Raw genomic sequence first — 18571 nt, forward strand, 5'->3', positions numbered from 1 at the left:
GGAGGCCTTGGGGATGGAAGAAACAGGCCAACACGTGTGAGCCTAGCTAAAGGATGTGATAGAGGTCTCCACTGCCATAGGCCTCATTGACTGCCTGGGTCTGAGTCCAGGTTCCTGAACCCCTATGCAGGAGATCCCCGCGCTGGATGAGTCCTAGAGAAAAAGACTCCCCACTGGGCACTCTCAATGCTTGTATACACTTTGTGGTTTATTTGGTGGTCAGTAATTAATGGCTTTGCTACTAAGTGGAAGAAAGCTAATAGAACGTAATCAAAATAGTGGTTTAATTGACGGATTTTACTTGTTCCTTGCACCTGTGCCTTCTTCATCTCCTACCTGCCTACTTAGCTTATGTGGGTGCAGACTGCACACCATGACCCCCCAGGGCCCTCTCCACCATTAGGTACTTGCTTTCCCCACCTCAGCTCCAGAGATGTGATGGTCTTTAGCTCTGGAATTGTCAGCCAGCCTGTCCTCCATCCTGTCTTCATTCTCGGGTGCCACCAGCAGCCGGTGCTGGGGTTTGGTCCCCAGTTTGTGGTCAGGCCGGTGTTCGGGTCTGGAGCCTGGTCGAGTATCCAGTTTGCAATCAGCTCGATACTTGCCTTCCCCCTCCCTCTTGAAGGAGGCAGAAGACATGGCTTTGGGCTTGGGGGGCTGTAGCCACGAGTGGCTGAGGATCTCATCAATGTGCAGCCGCCGGTTGACATCTGGCTGTAGGATGCGGTAGATGAGGTCCTTGCACTCACCAGTTAGATTCTTGGAGCGTGGGAAGTCCACTCGGTGCTCCTTCTGGATGCGCAGCATCTTTTTGATGTCGGAGTCATCGTAGGGCATGGAGCCACAGACCATGATGTAGAGGATCACACCCAGGCTCCAGATGTCATACACCTTGGGCTGGTAGGGGATGCCCTGCAGCACCTCGGGGGCCGCATAAGCTGCTGACCCACAGAAGGTTTTGCTGAGGACAATGCGCCCGCTCCCGTCCCGCAGGCAGCGCTTGGAGAAGCCGAAGTCAGACAGCTTGATGTTGAAGTCCTTGTCGAGCAGAAGGTTCTCACACTTGAGGTCTCGGTGGACGACATCCAGGTCGTGGCAGTACTTGACAGCTGAGGAGAGCTGGCGGAACATCTTGCGTGCCACGTCCTCATGCAGGGCTCCTCGGCACTTGATGAACTCGAGGAGGTCGCCCTGGACGCCCAGCTCCATGACAATGTAGATGCGTCCATCAGAGGTCTCAAAGATCTCGTAGGTCTTGATGATGGAACGGTGGTTGACGGTCGCCAGGATGTCCATCTCCCTAGGAAGGAATCTCTCCACAAAGTCCGTGGGTGTTTTCTTGCGGTCTATGATCTTGACCGCCACGTTGAACTTGAGGCGCTCTGAGTAGGCGGATTTGACTTTGGCGTAGGAGCCCTTGCCCAGATTGATTCCCACGATGTAACCCTTCTTCCTTAGGACCGCGGCATCGTCCATGGTGCCAGGAGCGGCCGGTGCCGCCGCCCTCTACATCCCCTCCCCACACGGGCCAGCAGGCATTGTCCTCATTCCCACTGTGGGGAGGCGTCTGGCTAGGCTGGGCCTGGAGTGGAACGCTCAGCATTGTCACCAAGTGACCAGCGAATGAAGTCATAAAGCTGGGCTGCTGGGAGTGGGGACTAGGCTTGGGGGAATGGGGCCCCTGGATGGGAGCCAGAAAGGCCTAGAAGGAGCACCCCCTCCCCACCCACTGGAATGAAGCTGCCATTCAGGCCTGTGGTAACCCTCCTGGCCCTTTTTCTTGCTGTGGCTTTGTTGTCACCAGTGAGGCCCAAAGTGAGGCCCAAAGAGAAGCGATACAGGTTCAGTCTCATCCCTGTTTCCCTGTCGGGCCATGGAAACTGGTCCTGTGTCGGTCCTTACTTCACTAGAGCCAAGACCCTGCCACTTTGGAGTTTGAAGAAAACTTCCTATGAAGTTGTATCAGTCAGTGGAAGCTGCCCAGGTCCAGTCAGTTCAGTGGTGGTTCCAGCCTACTGGATGAAATCAGTTCCATGTTTAGGGTCTTTGGGCTACAGAGTGGGCAGATGAGCCACATCCCTGGTGAACAGGTGTGGGTGGGTGGGAGGGTAGGTGGAGGGTAGGTGGTACAAGGGGGTGTACCGAGTGTCCAGGTAGGCAGGTGTGTGCTTGGGAGGGTGTGAAAGATGGGGAAGCTACAACCAGATGTACAAGGTGGTGAGGTCCCCAAGCAGACAAATGCTGAGAATGGTTAAGTGTAATTCAGGAAAGGTCATGAGCTTTTTTCTACAAATGGTGGCAGCCCTTATAGAACATAACTCCCTTTTAAGTTGGTTGCTGTTAGGAGAAGCCAATTGGCTTTGGGATGCATGTGGAACCCCAGGACCTCGGGCCAGAGCAAGCATCAGAGGGTGAAGGGGAGAGGAGAGGGCTAGGAAGAGCCAACCTGCGCCTGGTTATTGAGGAGGGGACTGTGTTAGGCTTGGTGCAGGAAAGCCCAGGGATTGATAGCCCTTTGCATTGTCCCTGAGAGAGCAAGGTTGGAGTTTTGTGAGCCAGTGAGCAGAACTTCGTGAAATGCTGCGGCAGTGCTGTTTGCACTGTTGGCACGTTGGGCTGCCTTGTGTTCTGTGCATGGATGTTTGTTTTACAAGGTGGCGTCCTGTGTACACCCTCTTGTGCCTTTACAAGTTCTGTGCTCATTTTCACATCCCATGGGAGTCGTATGCTTTCAGTGAGTTGCCAGAGTGTGGAGGCGCTGGGTTCAGAGGGAAAGCAAGAAAGCTGTTTCTAGATGGGGAGGTGGGACAGAGGCATCAAATAGGAAGTGACATAGTCAGGTGCAGAGTGGACAAGAGGGAAAAGGTGATATGGAGAACAAGAATACACCATAGAGGCCACCTTGAAGTCCGGGTCCTAACGCCCCTTAGTGACACACGTAGCAGGAGCTCTGGGGTCACCTCCTGTCTCAACTGTCTCTCATTGAATTCCAAGCAGCCTCAGGCCATCTTGGTGCCTTCTGTCCCCCAAACCTTGGTGAGACTACAGAGAAGAAAAGGCAGGTGCCTGCACACTTCTCAGCACACGCCACCAACCAGCCCCATGTCCTGGAGCCTTCCGCCCCGTCCAAGTCCCTTCATGACACTTCTCACAAGTGTTACTCAGGGTCTGTACTATGCCTGAACCCTGGAAGCTTGCTTCTCACAGGCAGAACTCACAGAAGCAGGCTACAGAGTGTTGCTTGGCCCCAGAAGGCTTTGAGGACACAGGCCCTTGGCTGAGCCTGGGGAGATGGGCACAGTCTTCAGAGGTGACTTGGCTGAGCCTGGGGAGATGGGCACAATCTTCAGAGGTGACTTGGCAAGTATGCTTATGGCACACATTTTGGGGACAGGGATGAGGGGACACTGATGGGCAGACCAGAAGCGAGTGTTGAAATCTTTCCTGAGCATGGGAGGATGTGGCCTGGGTGTCGCTGTGAACACCGCGGGGGGTGGGGGGGGCAATGAGTGGAAGAGCGCACAGTGGGGCAAAGGTGGCCTGGGTATAGTGCGGGTGCAAGAAGGTTGCACCCAGGAACTCACTGAACGCTTTTCTAGACTTGGCATTGGTGTCTTCCCAAGGTAGAGACATAGGTGGGTCCATGGTTGAGATGAGTCTAAATGATTTTGTTTTTGTGTATTAAACCCTTAGACCTCCATGAGGTTGCCCAGAGGTGAAGAAAGGGGCCACAGTGGCAAGGTGAGGACTGCCTGGGACACGACGTAAGCAAGGCAGGCAGCACATGGAAGCCAGTGGTGCCAGTGCAGGCCATGCCCACGTGGAATACCAGTAGCTGCCTTCCTTGCCCTTAGGGTTACGACATGCTGCCAATCCTGCTTGCAGAGGTCAGCTCTGCTGGGGCATCTCCTCTGGAACTGATTGAGACTGGAGGGGAATGGAATGCAGTCAGAAGCTAGACACGGCTGTGGGACATGCTTGGGTTAGCTAGTGGAGCCCCCTGCTCCTAGGCTGGTGTGTAGCAATTTAGGGCACAGTTGAGAACTGGTACCAGCTGGACAGGGAGGAACATGTCCTATGTTGGACAGAGCTGGAAACCAGCTGCTAAGCAAGTCCCAAGAGGTACTTACTATAGGGCTGGTCAGTGTGCCTCCTGTACTCTCCTCAGCTCCTCACAGGCAGATTTGTGTAGCCTGAAGCCATGGGGCAGCTAGAAAACTCCTGCCTAGACCCTGAGCCCCTGATGCAGGGGCTCCTAGTATGCAACAGGGCTCTGGCTTCTATCCCTTCCTCTACAGGCAGCCAGGTTCATCCTCCTTGGACTGTCCTCCTCTGCATTCTCTCCACCCTTCTTTGCAGTTCTCAGCCTCCCTCTAGAAGTTATCTTCTTCACCTAACTATCTTCCATGGCTTCTGCCCCTCCAAATCCCCCCCAACCAGCCTCTCACTGTACAGCTGCCTCGCTACGGCCTAAGGACACAGTCTGGACTTGGGTCACAGGAACGACTTTCCCTATGAGTGAGGATTTGCAGTGATCTGGGCAAAACATTCACCTGAGGGTGTGCACCAATATAGTGATTTATTGCTTCTTTAGCCATGTGAGTTACCAAGTTCAAAGGGGGGGAGAAGAAAGTGACGAAAATAGCTCATCCGGGAGTGTCTTCCTTCTCTCTCTCGTCCCTTGACTTCTGGGCTCAGGCTTCAAGCCATGAGCTATGCCTCATTCCCTGCTGGCCCCCTGGGCTGCAAGAGGCTCACTAAGTATGTGTCTCTGAAGGTTGTTGGGGGTGCCCTTCCTCTGCGTCCCTGTTCATTTCGCTGCTGAGGCCCACGTTCTCTGACTGCCTGGCCACCTGCACAGTATCTTCCTGGGGTTTTGTCTCAGACTGGGCCTCAGATCGTGCCTCTTCCCTAGGCTCCAACTTGGTGGCAGACTTCTTATCAGCACCAGGTTCAGGGGTCCATGAGGGCTCAGTGGCCCGGGAGCTTTCCCCCTCCTTGTTGATGGCTCCAGAGGACAGACCTCGTGCCTTGGGCTGCACCCAGCAGTGGCTGAGGATCTCATCAATGTGCAGCCGCCGGTTGACATCTGGCTGTAACATTCGGTAGATGAGGTCCTTGCACTCACCAGTCAGGTGTTTAGAGCGTGGGAAGTTGACTCGGTGCTCCTTCTGGATGCGCAGCATCTTTTTGATGTTGGAGTCATCGTAGGGCATGGAGCCACAGACCATGATGTAGAGGATCACACCCAGGCTCCAGATGTCATACACCTTGGGCTGGTAGGGGATGCCCTGCAGCACCTCGGGGGCCGCATAAGCTGCTGACCCACAGAAGGTCTTGCTTAATGTCAGTCGACCACTATCATCCCGCAAGCAGCGCTTGGAGAAGCCGAAGTCAGACAGTTTGATGTTGAAGTCCTTGTCGAGCAGAAGGTTCTCGCATTTGAGGTCTCGGTGGACGACATCCAGGTCGTGGCAGTACTTGATGGCCGAGGAGAGCTGGTGGAACTTCTTTCGAGCATCATCCTCTTGCAGGGCTCCTCTGGTTTTGATGAATTCCAGGAGGTCACCCTGGACCCCAAGCTCCATGACAATGTAGACCTTGCCATCTGATGTCTCAAAGATCTCATAGGTCTTGACAATAGAGCGGTGGTTTAGCATGGCCAGAATCTCAATCTCCCGGGGAAGGAATTTCTCCAGGAAGTCCGTGGGGGCTTTCTTGCGATCGATGATCTTGACCGCCACGTTGAACTTTAGGCGCTCAGAGTAAGCGGATTTGACTTTGGCATACGAGCCCTCTCCCAAGTTTATCCCCATGATGTAGCCTCGTCGCTTGAGGACGGCAGCGTCATCCATGGTGCCGGGAGTGCCCAGTGCCTCTGAGGCTGCCCTCTACATCCCTGCCAGACATGGGCCAGCAGTGTCCTCATTTACACTGTGGACAGAGAGTCCTCTGAGCTGGCCAGGCCTGCTGTCCCTGCCTCCTAAGAGGCCCAAGACTCTAGCATGGAACATTCAGCACTGTCTCCCGGGTGACTTCAGTGGGTGAAGTCACAAAGGAGTAAAGCCCAGGGGGAAATGCGGCTATTGCCTGGGCCGCTTGGACTTAGATCCTGGAAGGTCTGCCAGTGTATTGGAGCAGACTAAACGTGAACAAAATGGCTTCATGCTTGGCTCCAGCCTGAGGTAAGAGAGGTTTATGAGACACAGAGGTCTGCTCGTGTTTCTAATCCTAGAAGTTGAAGTGTTCTACAGAGGCATGGCTCATTATTGTAAACCAGGCCAATCCGGGGGACCTAGTGTGGGTGGGCCAATTAGTCAAGGGGCCCAGCCAGAAATAGAAGATACACTCATGCAAGTATAGTAGGAGGAAGTCTTGATAAAGGGGTGTGTTATAAAGGTTGGAGCAAAGTGGAAGGAACCCTGTAGGTCATACAGTTCCCTAAGGTAGACTAAGGTAGACTCCTGACTCACATGGTAGGGTAAGGAACAGAGGGGGCCATCCTGACAGTAACCTTCGTTAGAGGAAAAAATGCCAGTCTGCAGTGACTCTACAGGTCAGTGGTAAGGAAGGCAGCTGTTTGTGAGACTCCACCTCTTCGGTTCTTGATGCTGTCTACACAGGCAACCCTCAAAGCCATTGAGAAGGTGACTTCAGTGGGTGAAGTCACAAAGGAGTAATGCCCAGGGGGAAATGCGGCTATTACCTGGGGTGCTTGGACTTAGAACCTGGGAAGTCTGCCAGGGTACTGGAGCAGACTAAGGGTGAACAGAATCGTTTGTGCTTGGCCTGAGGTAAGGGGGAGTCATCTTTTAAAAGACCACCTTTGAATGTGTGCTGGGCCCTGAAACAGACCTGGGCCTGCAGCTGTGAAGAGCCTTCAGGTTCTTTATCTCCTGGCCCAGTGGTGGGAGGGGTGGGCTAGGGAGTTAGCACTGTGCTTTCATTGGCTTCCCAGTCAGACTTCTCACTTCCTGTCCTGCTCTTTTCTCTTCCAAACCTTTCCTGAACTCTTAACAGTGGCTCTGCAGGTGGACAGTTGGCAGGAAGTCTGCCCTTGGCTGGCTTCCCTCCGAAGGACCTGCCCAACTCAAAGCTCTGGCTGAGCTCCGGGGCAGTATTGCAGTGGGGGTGGGTAAGGGGGCAGAAGGCTAGGCCTGGATCTTGTACTGAGTGCTAGGGATGTGCCAGAAAATGAGTGCCCAGGGCAGCACTGGACAGGTGCCTTTGCTTCTGCCAGCACGGGGCTCCCCCTCGGTTATGACAAGACCTTTGTCCAACATCTTGGGCCAAGACCTGGGAAAGTTGGAATATCTATCTGATGGCTGGGCTTTATCTACCTATGAGGAGTTAGCACGTTTCACTCACATGGCTCCGCGTCTCTATCAAGGGTTGGAATCCTGGGACTTTGGTGGAGGGACAATAAGAGTGAGTCAGATATGCTGGGTGACTGACTTTCCCTGCTTTTCCTTCCCCGCAACAGAGTGGTTCTTCATTGCTGTCTCCTATGTTCGTTCATGCTGCTTGTGAAGGCAGGTGCGGGTTTAGCCTGTGGAGGCTGGTTCCCAGGCTCTGGACCTGTCTCTGCCTGGGCTTTTTCCTCCATTATATAGGCAGCTCCTTCCCTAGATCTGGTCCAGACACTCTGGGCTTCTCTGTTATTCTGACATCCATTAAGCCATTTCCTCCTCTGTTGATATTCTTTGTGTCATTTCCCCATCCACAGAGCCTGCTGGTGCTTTATTTTCACTAGAGCTGTTCACTTTCTTCACAGCGGTTCGGCGTTTAGAAGACCACTTTAGGGAATATGTTGGCACTGGGATAGACCTGGGAGTCCAGGAGTAAAGATGATCCAGGTCCAGCTATACCTCCTCAATTCTCTAATCCCAGATACCCACTCCTATCCATCCCAGACCCTGGCGCCAGCACTGTCAGTCCCGTGACCCTACCAGCACTAGGGACCCCTTTGGGTAAGCTCGCTCCCAAGGCTGAGTCCCCCTCCCTGAGTCCCACCTCTCGGTTCAGCCAATGGCATGCCTCATTTCCTGTTAGCCCCGCCCCTGGCCCACGCCCACTGTCGCTCAGTTCCTAGGTCTGGCCTCCTGCACACGCCCCGCCCCGCGTCTGGAGCTCCCGTCCTGCCTCCCTCCTCCCCCCCGCCCCGCCTAGCTCGGCGTTCATTGGTTAGTGCGAGCTGGAGGCGGGGTGGCGCGGGCCGGAGCAGGACGGCCGCCATCTTGCGCGAGCCGGAATCTGGTCCGGCTCCTGCGGCCTAGAGTGCGCGCGAGTAGGTGGCATTCTCTTGCCGTGGCCCAGCTGGATCCCTTGCCTGCCGCCCCTCTGGCCCAGGCCGGAGTCCGGCCTTCACCCTCTCCTCTCGGCCAGGTCCGGCCTCCCCGCGGGGTCACGCGGCTGCCCCGGGGACGATGAACGGAGGATAAATGGTGCCCAAGGCAGACAGCGGTGCCTTCCTGCTGCTCTTCCTGCTGGTTCTCACTGTCACCGAGCCGCTGCGGCCAGGTGCGCGGCGCTGAGGGTGGGGGCGCGGTCGGGGGTGGGGCAGCGGGCGTCCATTCACCCGCGGTTGCTGGGCGCCACTGCGCCTCGGCCGGGCACAGGCGAGGCCTGGCCGCAGGCCTCTGGGTGTCCCCTGCCCTGGCACAAATTGGAGTGTACCAGGGTTCGGAACCTCGAGGATGTCGCCTTTAGACCCACGTCCACCGAGCGCCGCGTGCTTTGGGACCCACTAGCCAGGAGCTGCGTCTCGGGCGCACCCTTCTCTGGGCTGAGTGGAAGTGTGGGAAGCAGCTTGTGAAGGCACCTGGTGCCCCAAGTGACCGCCCAGCTGTGGCCTAGTGCCAGCGTTTCAGCCCTGGACAGCGATGGCTGGTTGCTTATTGCCACTTAGTGAAACGCTGTATCACAGAAGTCCAGCCCTGCTCAAAGGAAATACTGGGAGTAAACTGAGCACCGGGTGCAGGGGACAGAGTCCTCTCAGCAGTGCCTGGCCCTTAGTGATTTGTGTGGTGTAATTAACTACTTTTGGTACTCCCTTGGAGTTTTGTGTGGTGGGGAACCTCAGGTCCCTTTTCTACTTATTTCATATACTTCTGAATTGTGCCCCCCCCAAAACAAACAAAACCCAAAACCATCACTACTCCCCACTTCCCACACAAAGCGGGGTCGATGTATCCATCAGGCACAGGCACAGGATACCAGCACAGCCTCACTGTCCCTTAGGGATCTATGGGAACATTTTACAGCAGGGAGGTCTTGTCTGTGAACTTTGAGTGACTCCTCTCGGTACTAGGGCAGTGGTAAGTAGAGCTCTTAATGCTTTTTGCAGAGGAAGGTTCCCATGAAGAAATGCCTAAGGCAAGTCTTCTGTGGGTGACATCATGGCTGGGTGACAGAACAGGTGGGTGCCCTCAGCAGTGTCCTAGCGCAGCTCCCATCCTGAAACATATTTCAGTGCTTGGCTTTGTGCTTTTGCCCCATGTGGCAATGTCTGCCGGACCCTCAGCGTCCAAGCCAAAGCCAACACTCAGCTAAAGGAGTGTTTCCCTCCTCCAGGAGAGGAACAGCCTCTGCATAGCGTGCTCTGCCTGCTCTGCACAGAGTGAGCCTACTGGTGGTAAAGTAGCCTGCTAAGAAGAACCCTTGTGGAGATGCGTCTTTTGTTGGGCTTTGTGGGTTCTTATGGTTTACATCTTGGTAAACATATTTGTATATCTCTGCATACAGTGAAGCCATTCTGATTCTTGGGTCCAGTTTTGCATGTGAGGTCCACACATGTCTGCCTTATAGGTGTCCAATGTCCCTAACCATTTTTCCCATGGTAGTCAGCCTGCCAGCTGGCTGAGAGTAGTTCAGAAAGGACATGTGAGTTCTTGCTGCCTGTCCAACGATAGAGATATTCAGATGCAGAGAGCACAGCCCTCTCTTTAGGAGTGCTCAGTACTGAAGAAGAGCAGGATTGAGTTCTTCAGGAGATTCCTCTTCCTGTGTGTTGGGTACCCCTGAGCAGATGGCACAGGCCGCCCATGTGCCCATATGCAGCAGGGAGCCCACATACAATCTGAATGAGACTTATAGTGGGAGAGGCTGCAGGAGAGGGAGTAATATGATCTGGAGCCCATGGCTCTCTACGCTGGAGCTTGGTTGGCATCAGCCCAGTTCTGGCTTAAGTTGTCCTGCAGAACCCTAAGCACCCTTATGTCCCTTGACATGGGCAGCAGAGACAGGGATTGCTGGGTCACATTGTTTTTCTTGTGTGCTATTATGTCTCTCTACACATTCATTGTATCTGTCCTGGGAGTGTTGGGCAGAATCCTTGTAGCTGACTTTTTGTAACACGAATGTCCTATTCTAGATTTGCTTGCTTTCAAGGCTCTGTGTCTGAACCATGCATGGGTGTAAGGAGGGTACTCGTTAGAACCCACCTCTTAGGAGGGAGGCAGAGGGTTCTTCTTGCTCCTGCCCAGTGATCTGAGGGAGAGCCAGGGCATTGTGGGTTTCTTCTTTGTTGCAGGCTAAACCTTTCATTGATGATGAGGAGAGGCAGAATGTGGAGTTGGGCTTGACTTGTCTAAACTCTCTTTTCTATTTTTTGTTTTGTGGTGCCAGGTAAACCAACCCAGGGCCATGTGTGTGCTAGGTGAGCACTCTACCACTAAGTTTCCTTTTACAAAAATGCTTAATCTTAGTTGTTTGAAGATATTGCATGTCAAATACTGTTCTAAGTACTAATGTATGTGTTAACTTTCAAGTTGTCCCTGGAAGACTGTTATTAGCCCAATTTTATGGACAGAGAAACTAAAATAGAGAACTTTAATAAAGCTAAGTGACCTAGATGAGATTTAATTCTGGAAACCGCTGCTTTGATCATTATAGAGAGTGCAGCGTTATTAATTTTTTTGCTCCCCCTAACACTGTTTAAGCTCTTATTGGGAAAGAAAGTTATGCCATAGTTTCAGCAGTAGCTTCCTTCAGGGTGATTTCAGCATTCATAGTTAAGAAAACTTGCCTTCCCAGCAGGGCCACAATCCAAGAATCCTGGTCCTTTTCCCTCCCTGTTGCTGGCCCCTGAAATAGGCTCAGGACACCCTCAGAGGTAGTAGCATTGACAGCTATCTTTTGTATTCCAACTGTGCTGCTCCCAGCTGGGAGTGACCTTAAGGAAGTCATTTGCCTCTTCCTGGCCTCCTTAGCAGTAAGGAGAGATAGTCTGTATACCAGGTCGTGCCCTAGCATTGATGGCAGGTGCTGCCCGTATGTGGGAATCTCACACTGTAGAGCTGATCCAGCTGTGCATTTTGTCTTCTTGACAGCAGTGCAGTAGTTGGTTGTCCTGTTGCGGGCTAAGTAAGCCTCTGACTACTGGAGAGTTCCTTTGGTAGGTTTTTGATTCTGAAATATTTAGGACCCAATAAAGAGCCCATGACTAAGCAAATGGCTTCTTAGGTGTGCGGCTCTGTCATTTGTTCCCTGCCTGTGTTTATATGTGCTGAGGATGTCATGGGCTGTGGTTTCCCTCCCAGCCTGCAGAACACATTGGTGACCTGTGAAGCTTGGGTTGAGGTCCCAGGCAACTGTGCAGAGGGATGCCTGAGTGTGGTTATTCTGTGACAGCTTTGGTTTTGTTTCTGGCTTGACTTACCAACTATCTTAGAAAGTTTAGTGGAGGCAGGTCATATTTTGCCACGGCAGTCCTTGGTAGGACAAGCCTAGGCTGGCGGTAGTAGCTTGGGGGCCTGTGGTTATGTGGTAGTGTGGCTATGCACATAGATGGCTTTGTGCTTAGGTGGTAGAAGAGCAAGCTGTCTGTCAGAAGAGGACTGGAAGTTACCGTTTGCTTTCTGTTGCTGTGCTACAATCCACAGCCGCAACAACCTGGGGAAGAAGGTGGTTTTCATCTTACAGATTATGGTCTGTCATGGGAGGCTCAGGGCAAGAACCTGGAGGTAGAATGCACTTGCTTTCCCCCAGCTTCTGACAGAGCCTAGGCCCACTTGCCTTTGGCGTGGCACTGCCCACAGTGGGCAGTGGTCTCTTCTGCATCAATTAGTAATCAAGAAAATGTTCTACAGACATGCCCACAGGTCAAGTTGACAAAACTATGACAAGTTATGCAAAGGTCTTTTTCTCAGTTCTAGTCAATGGCTGGTGGTTGTGGATTCAAAGCATGTGCCCTGAAACTACATTGCCTGGGGTCAAGGTCTAGTGCTTTAGGGTCTCCTCTTCCTCTCAGCTGCTCCTCTCCCCTCCCCCTCTCCTTTTTCCTCTCCTCTCTTACTGTCCCTGTCCTTGTCCCTCCTTCTCCTCCCTTCCACCTCTCTAGATTACTTTGTGCCTCAACTTCCTCACTTTGAACATAAACATCATCCTATGATTCATGGAAACAGAAGGATCAAAACGGGTGAGGAAATATTCCAAAAAGTATCTGATGTAAAGCAAGTGTGTTACACAGATCATCTGTTGCTGTTGCCATTATTCACAGGTAGGTTTTAAGGAGTCTAGGGAACCCTTGAGTCTCAGGGCCAGATGGGGTGTGCCTGCAGGTCAGAGGGGGGGAAGGTGGGGAGGGGGGAGGGGGGCTCCCTGTAGGAGCCCAGTGCAGCAGTTTTCAATGTTGCCACACACACAGCAACCACTGCAGGATTCTCTATGCTGTCACACTTTTCCTTTTCACCTTGTGTTCTTTATGTTTTCACATTATTTTAGTTATTTCTTAGAATTTCACATATGAATGCTGTATATCATTTTTACCCGACTCTCCTTCCACCTCCTGTGTCCCCGCTTGAAATTCCTGACCTCTTTTTCTTTATTACATCTATTGTATATACATATGTATGTATACGTACAACATGCTGAGTCATTGAGTGCTGCTGTCTGTATATGTCGTGTGCTGGCTGACTGCGATCCAATAGCCTTTGGGCTCAGCCCCTGGAAAAGAAGAATGACTTTTCTTCTCTTACAACCGATATTTGCCTGTAGCTCTTCCTCTAGATGTGGGGCCGTGTGACACTTACCTCAGCCACATTGGATGTCACTTGGTAGTCTTTATGCAGATCTTGTTTGAGCAAATATATTAGGATTTCATGGATACAGCTCCTTGTCATAGAAGGTACTATCTTGCAGTGAATACCCTGGTTCTCTGCCTCTTACAGTTTTTCCGCTCCACTCACACCCCTTTCAGGGTCTATGACCTCTTCTGTCTGTTCCCTAAGCCTTATTGTAGGAATTGTGCGTCTACCAGGGATAGACAGCCCTCAGTCCCAGCACATTTTGGCATGAGTTCCTTCAGTAACCAACTGCTGTTGGTTACTTCCAAGACACAAGTGCCACTATTACAGCACTGGCCCGCCTTGCATGCAGGTCACTACCGTCTTTACAGCATTCACAGCTAGGTGACACTGTTGATTGCTTTTCTCCCTTGGCAGCTTGTGTAACACCTTTGGATATTAGCTAGTCCTAAGGGAGGAGGATTCAAGGTCAGGTCCAGCTCAGTTTTTCTACCTTACGCATCTTCACCAATAGGGGCTAAACTTTCAAGTTCTGGGAGGCAACCAGGGGTAACAGTAATACCCTGCATTGTTTGGGGATTCAGCCTAGACCCCTAACCAGTAATTTGAAGGATGTTCCCCTTGCCTGGCGCTAGGGTTTTTGTTAGAGTGTGGCATTTGGGAAGAGCATTACCACCCCAAGTGCTATAAACTCATTTGGTTTGTGTAATATACACACATATTTTTAAATAAACACAAAACATATCTTTTTTTTTTTTTTTTTTTTGAGACAGGATCTCTACAGTGCTGGCTGTCCTGGAGCTCACTCTGTAGACCAAGCTGGCCTCAAAGTCACACACATCCACCACTGCCTTGGCCTCCAGTTTCTCCTTGTTCTTCTTTACCCTCCTCCTGTCTTTGCATTGCCTTCCCCTTCCTCCCCCTATATAAAGCCCCTCCCCTCCCATCGTTCTCCCACTGGAACCTGGTCTTGCTGTTCACCTCCCCAGGGCTATGCCCCCTTTGACTCTCTGTGCTTGCTTCAGGCTCTATGCCCACTTCTGAAGATTTGGAACTGAAACCTGTCAAGAAGAGCAGCCTTCAGCCTCTACACTTCTCACAGTGCTAGGATTATTCACAGTGACGGGTTTTACTCATTGACACAGTTTGTGTGTCCCCTGTGCCTGAACAGGCACAGAGTGGGCACTTAGAAACCAGTCTTTGAGGGCTAGAGAGATGGCCTAGCAGTTAAGAGCAGTCAAGGGGCTGTGCTTCCAGAGGTCCCAGGTGCAATTCCCAGCAATCACATGGCAGCTCACAGCTGTCTGTTACTCCAGTTCCAGTACTTCTGACACCCTCAGACATCCATGCAGACAGAACACAAATGTATAAAAAATAAAATATGTATGTATGTATGTATGTATGTATGCATACACATATGTATGTATGTATATATGTATGCATGTATATATGTATACACACATATTAAAATGGCTATTTGTGTTTTTGTTTTTTACATAAAGGACAGTAGTTCCTTTAGCCGTTTGCCATGCAGCTGCCCTAATGGAGGAGGAGGAGGAGGAGGAGGAGGAGGAGGAGGAGGAGGAGGTCCTTGTAGTCATTCCACAGGATGGGCGTTGGATGAGGGAGCAGGCAGAGCCATCTGGTTGGGCCTCATGTTTGGTGAAGCTTGCTCCTTGGGTATTAGCTATACTGAGAGACAAAGAACAAGGGCTTCTTGCCTGTGTGGATCCTTCCTAAAGCTTACCAGCCACCCGGCCTAGGGTACAGGTGGGGTGTCCCACAGAAAGGGGTGCGGCTTGGCATGCGTAGCCTTGGTTGGGGGCTGGTTTGATGTGAAGCTGCACTCTCCCTTCGTTTCTGGCTCTCTTCTGCCCAGTGAGGCTGTTCCTTCAGTTCCCCTGGGATGCCTCCCCTACCTCCACAGTCCTTGCTCCCTCTCTGCTGCTTTCTGCATAGGCTGACTTCTGTTTGCTGGCGTCAGCCATCATTTCCCTCAGCTTGTCTCTTCATCAGCTGGGGGGGACTGCTTCCTGTCCGGCAGGACAAGACTGAGCAAGGAGTGAGGCTAGGGGGTCAGCTGGCTTGAGAGTGTGCTCAGGTAGGTCCTGAAGGAACGTAGCCATACGTGTGGGAGGGTGTGGTTAGGGATGTGCTGGATGGGGATGTGTGGGTGTGATGGGGATGTGGGAGGGTGTGATGGGGATGTGGGAGGGTGTGATGGGGATGTGGGAGGGTGTGATGGGGATGTGGGAGGGTGTGATGGGGATGTGTGGGTGTGATGGGGATGTGTGGGTGTGATGGGGATGTGGGAGGGTGTGATGGGGATGTGGGAGGGTGTGATGGGGATGTGTGGGTGTGATGGGGATGTGGGAGGGTGTGATGGGGATGTGTGGGTGTGATGGGGATGTGGGAGGGTGTGATGGGGATGTGTGGGTGTGATGGGGATGTGTGGGTGTGATGGGGATGTGGGAGGGTGTGATGGGGATGTGTGGGTGTGATGGGGATGTGTGGGTGTGATGGGGATGTGTGGGTGTGATGGGGATGTGTGGGTGTGATGGGGATGTGGGAGGGTGTGATGGGGATGTGTGGGTGTGATGGGGATGTGGGAGGGTGTGATGGGGATGTGTGGGTGTGATGGGGATGTGGGAGGGTGTGATGGGGATGTGGGAGGGTGTGATGGGGATGTGGGAGGGTGTGATGGGGATGTGCGGGTGTGATGGGGATGTGTGGGTGTGAACACATGTGTATGGAAGCCAAGGCGCAAGCTCAGCTGGCACTCTTTATGAAGGATGATGAGGCTTAAAGGGGGTAATATAAGGGGTTAGGTGAGAATATAGGTGAGTTAGGTGAGTGTGGCTAGGCGGCGTGGGGGAAGGTGTCCAGGCGGGCCCTTGCCTGGGCACCTCTGCCCCTGAGAGACCACACACACACAGACATGGTATAGAATAGAGTTTATTCAGAATAGGGGATGGGAGTTAGTGGTAGAGAGAGAGAGGTAGAGAGAGAGAGAGAGAGAGAGAGAGGGAGGGAGGGAGGGAGGAGGGAGTGGAGGCCGGCCATGACCACGTGGAGGGGGGGGGAAGAGCCCCAGGGGCAGAGAGGTGAGAGTATGTGGGAGAGCGGTGAGCAAAGAGAGAGAGGAGGAGCAAGTAGCCCCTCTTATAGTGGGCCAGATCTCTGGGGCGGGGCATACCTGGCTATTGCCAGGTAGGTGTGGGGTGGAGCTTACACAAAACCCCAATACTTTAGGCACCACCACTCGATGGTATGTTTGTGTCCTCTGCATATATGTGGATATGGGTGCATGTGCACATGTGTACTGGTGTGGAAACTAGAGATTATTAACATTGACTATCCTTGATTCACTCTCTACCTTGGCTTTTGAAACAAGGTCTCCCTGTATTCACAGGACATGGACTTGGCTAGATTAGCTGCCTAGCCAGCCCCATAGAGTCCTGTCTTCACTCTCCTCGTGCTAGGGTTAGGCTCATGCTGCTACGCCAGCGTTTAAATAGATTCTGGGACCAGGCTCAGAGCTTCATGTGTGCACCAAAGCTGTTTCTTGACCATTTCTACAGCCCCAGACTGTTTTTGTGAGTCTTTCACTGGCCTGGGACTCACGCCTTAGGCTAATCAGGTATCCACTTCTGCCTCCCTCCCTTGCACTGGGGTTACCACTGCTCACATTACCACAGCTGGGTTTGTTTGCTGTTTTTTAGGGTTTGTTGTTTCAAGACAGGGTTTCTCTGTGTAGGCCTGTCTATCCTAAAACTCAATCTGTAGACCAGGCTGGCTGAGAACTCACAGAGATCTACCTGTCTCTGTGTCCCAAGTACTAGGATCAAAGGCATGCATCACAATACCCAGTTAGCCACAACTGTTTTTGCTTACTTCCTTTGTTTTGTTTTAAGATTTATTTTATTATTTTGTTTATATGAGTACACTGTAGCTGTCTTCAGACACACCAGAAGAGGGCATCGGATCCTATTACAGATGGTTGTGAGCCACCATGTGGTTGCTGGCATTTGAACTCAGGACCTCTGGCAGAGCAGTCAGTGCTCTTAACTGTTGAGCCATCTCTCCAGCCCCACAACTGGTTTTTTTTTAAAGTGGTTTCTGGGGATTGAACTTGAGTCTTTGCATGGTAAGCTTTTTACCAACTTGTTTTTTAATTTGTTTTGTGTAAATCGAGGTCTTTGCAGTCCAGATGTCCTAAAATTCAGTGCATTCCATAGGCAGGACTTGAACCCATGGTGATTCTCTTGTCTTAATCTCCCAAGTCAGCATGCGCTGCCACACCTAGCCCTTTTTCTTTTTTTGTTTGTATGTTGTTATTGTTTGTTTTTAATATTTACTTTTATGTGTGTCTGTACACACGTGTCCCTGGAGATCAGTAGGGGTATCACTTAGATTTTAATCAGAAGCAGAAACAGGAGGACACTGAGGACCAGCGTGTAGATGCCTGCGTCACAATTCCAAAACCAGGTGACAGCACTGGGAAGGAGTGCAGAGCCCTCCCGCCTAAAGATAGGTACCTTGTTACTGGGTCGAGACCCTTCAGGGTCCATAGTTTCCAAAGGGTAGGCACTAATGCTTTATAGTTCTTTGGGCCTGGGTGGCCAGCTCAGGGTAGTTCATTGGTGGCTTCGGCCTGTGATCTCACCACAGTGTCTTTGTGTTCAGAGGAACACCTGCATTGTGTGCATTTCCACAAGCTTGGGAGACCTGCTCAGAATTTTAACCTTGCTGTCACCTTTCATGTAGACTTTGTGTGTTTGGAACCGTGTGGTTATATTTCCTCTGAAGACATTTCTGTGAAAGTCAAGGGTCAGAAAAGGGTATTTTACTCAACAGCACTCAGAAGAAGCAGGGAAGCTTCTGAGTTCAGGCCCAGCCCAGGCTATGTAGTGGCTGAGACTAGCACTGGAAACGCCTAGGGAAATGGCTCAGTTGGTAAACATGCTGGCTAAGCAGGTTTGTGGCCCTGAGTGTAACCCCCTAGCAAGCACACGAAAGGTTGGGAAGAGCAGCATGGTCAGCTGTGACCCATGGAGAGAGGGCTCGGCGCTCACTTGTCTGCTCAGCTTGCGGAATTGGTCAACAAGGGTCCCTGTCTTTAAAAAAAAAAAAAAAAAAATTGAGAACAATTGAGCAAAACATCTAACATTGACTTCTGACCTTTGCACACATGTAAGTGCGCACACACAGACTGTTGGGCATTTAAACAATGTCTGTGTGGAGATCAGTTTTGGAAGCAGTTCTCTCTCTCCTACCTTGTTTTGTGTTTGAGACAGGGTTTTCCTGTATAACCCAGGAGGCATGGAACTCATTCTATAGACCAGGCTGGCCTGGGGCTGGTGAAGTCTCTTCTGCCTTGTTTTTGAGGGAGAGTCTCTTCTTGCTTCTTCCAGAGTTTCTTCTGTGATCCAGTTCTCTCTGTCGCCATCTCTCTCAGGATCGCAGGATCACGGATCGAAGGATCACTGATCCAAACTACTCTGCAGTGTTTTTCACCTGCTCCAGGATCAGGCTTAGATGTCAGG

At 51.9% G+C, this 18571-nt stretch overlaps 3 protein-coding genes across 5 annotated transcripts in view; 1 reads left to right on the plus strand and 2 right to left on the minus strand.

Annotated features, from left to right (window-relative positions):
- Positions 1-399: 399 nt before the first annotated feature.
- On the minus strand, positions 400-1476 carry Tssk2 (testis specific serine kinase 2). Its single transcript, XM_052158723.1, has one exon. It carries the CDS (start codon positions 1474-1476, stop codon positions 400-402), a length of 1077 nt encoding a protein of 358 aa, XP_052014683.1.
- Positions 1477-4668: 3192 nt separating this feature from the next.
- Tssk1b (testis specific serine kinase 1B) lies at positions 4669-6137 on the minus strand. Its single transcript, XM_052158773.1, has one exon. The coding sequence runs from the start codon at positions 5853-5855 to the stop codon at positions 4758-4760; it is 1098 nt and encodes a 365-aa protein (XP_052014733.1). The 5' UTR covers positions 5856-6137; the 3' UTR covers positions 4669-4757.
- A 2066-nt stretch (positions 6138-8203) lies between these two features.
- Positions 8204-18571, plus strand: part of Dgcr2 (DiGeorge syndrome critical region gene 2) — a 54305-nt gene continuing 43937 nt past the window's right edge. For all 3 annotated transcript variants that reach the window (XM_052157978.1, XM_052157979.1, XM_052157980.1), the window contains exon 1: positions 8204-8520. In XM_052157978.1, coding sequence (XP_052013938.1) covers positions 8442-8520 — 79 coding nt within the window. In that variant the 5' untranslated portion in view covers positions 8204-8441. The remainder of the gene's footprint in view (positions 8521-18571) is intronic.

Source organism: Apodemus sylvaticus, chromosome 15, assembly GCF_947179515.1.
Source record: "Apodemus sylvaticus chromosome 15, mApoSyl1.1, whole genome shotgun sequence".
Lineage (NCBI taxonomy): Eukaryota > Metazoa > Chordata > Mammalia > Rodentia > Muridae > Apodemus > Apodemus sylvaticus.

Coding starts and splice junctions, on each gene's coding strand:
- Tssk1b (XM_052158773.1), bottom strand. CDS start 5,855: ATGGATGACGCTGCCGTCCTCAAGCGACGAGGCTACATCATGGGGATA.
- Tssk2 (XM_052158723.1), bottom strand. CDS start 1,476: ATGGACGATGCCGCGGTCCTAAGGAAGAAGGGTTACATCGTGGGAATC.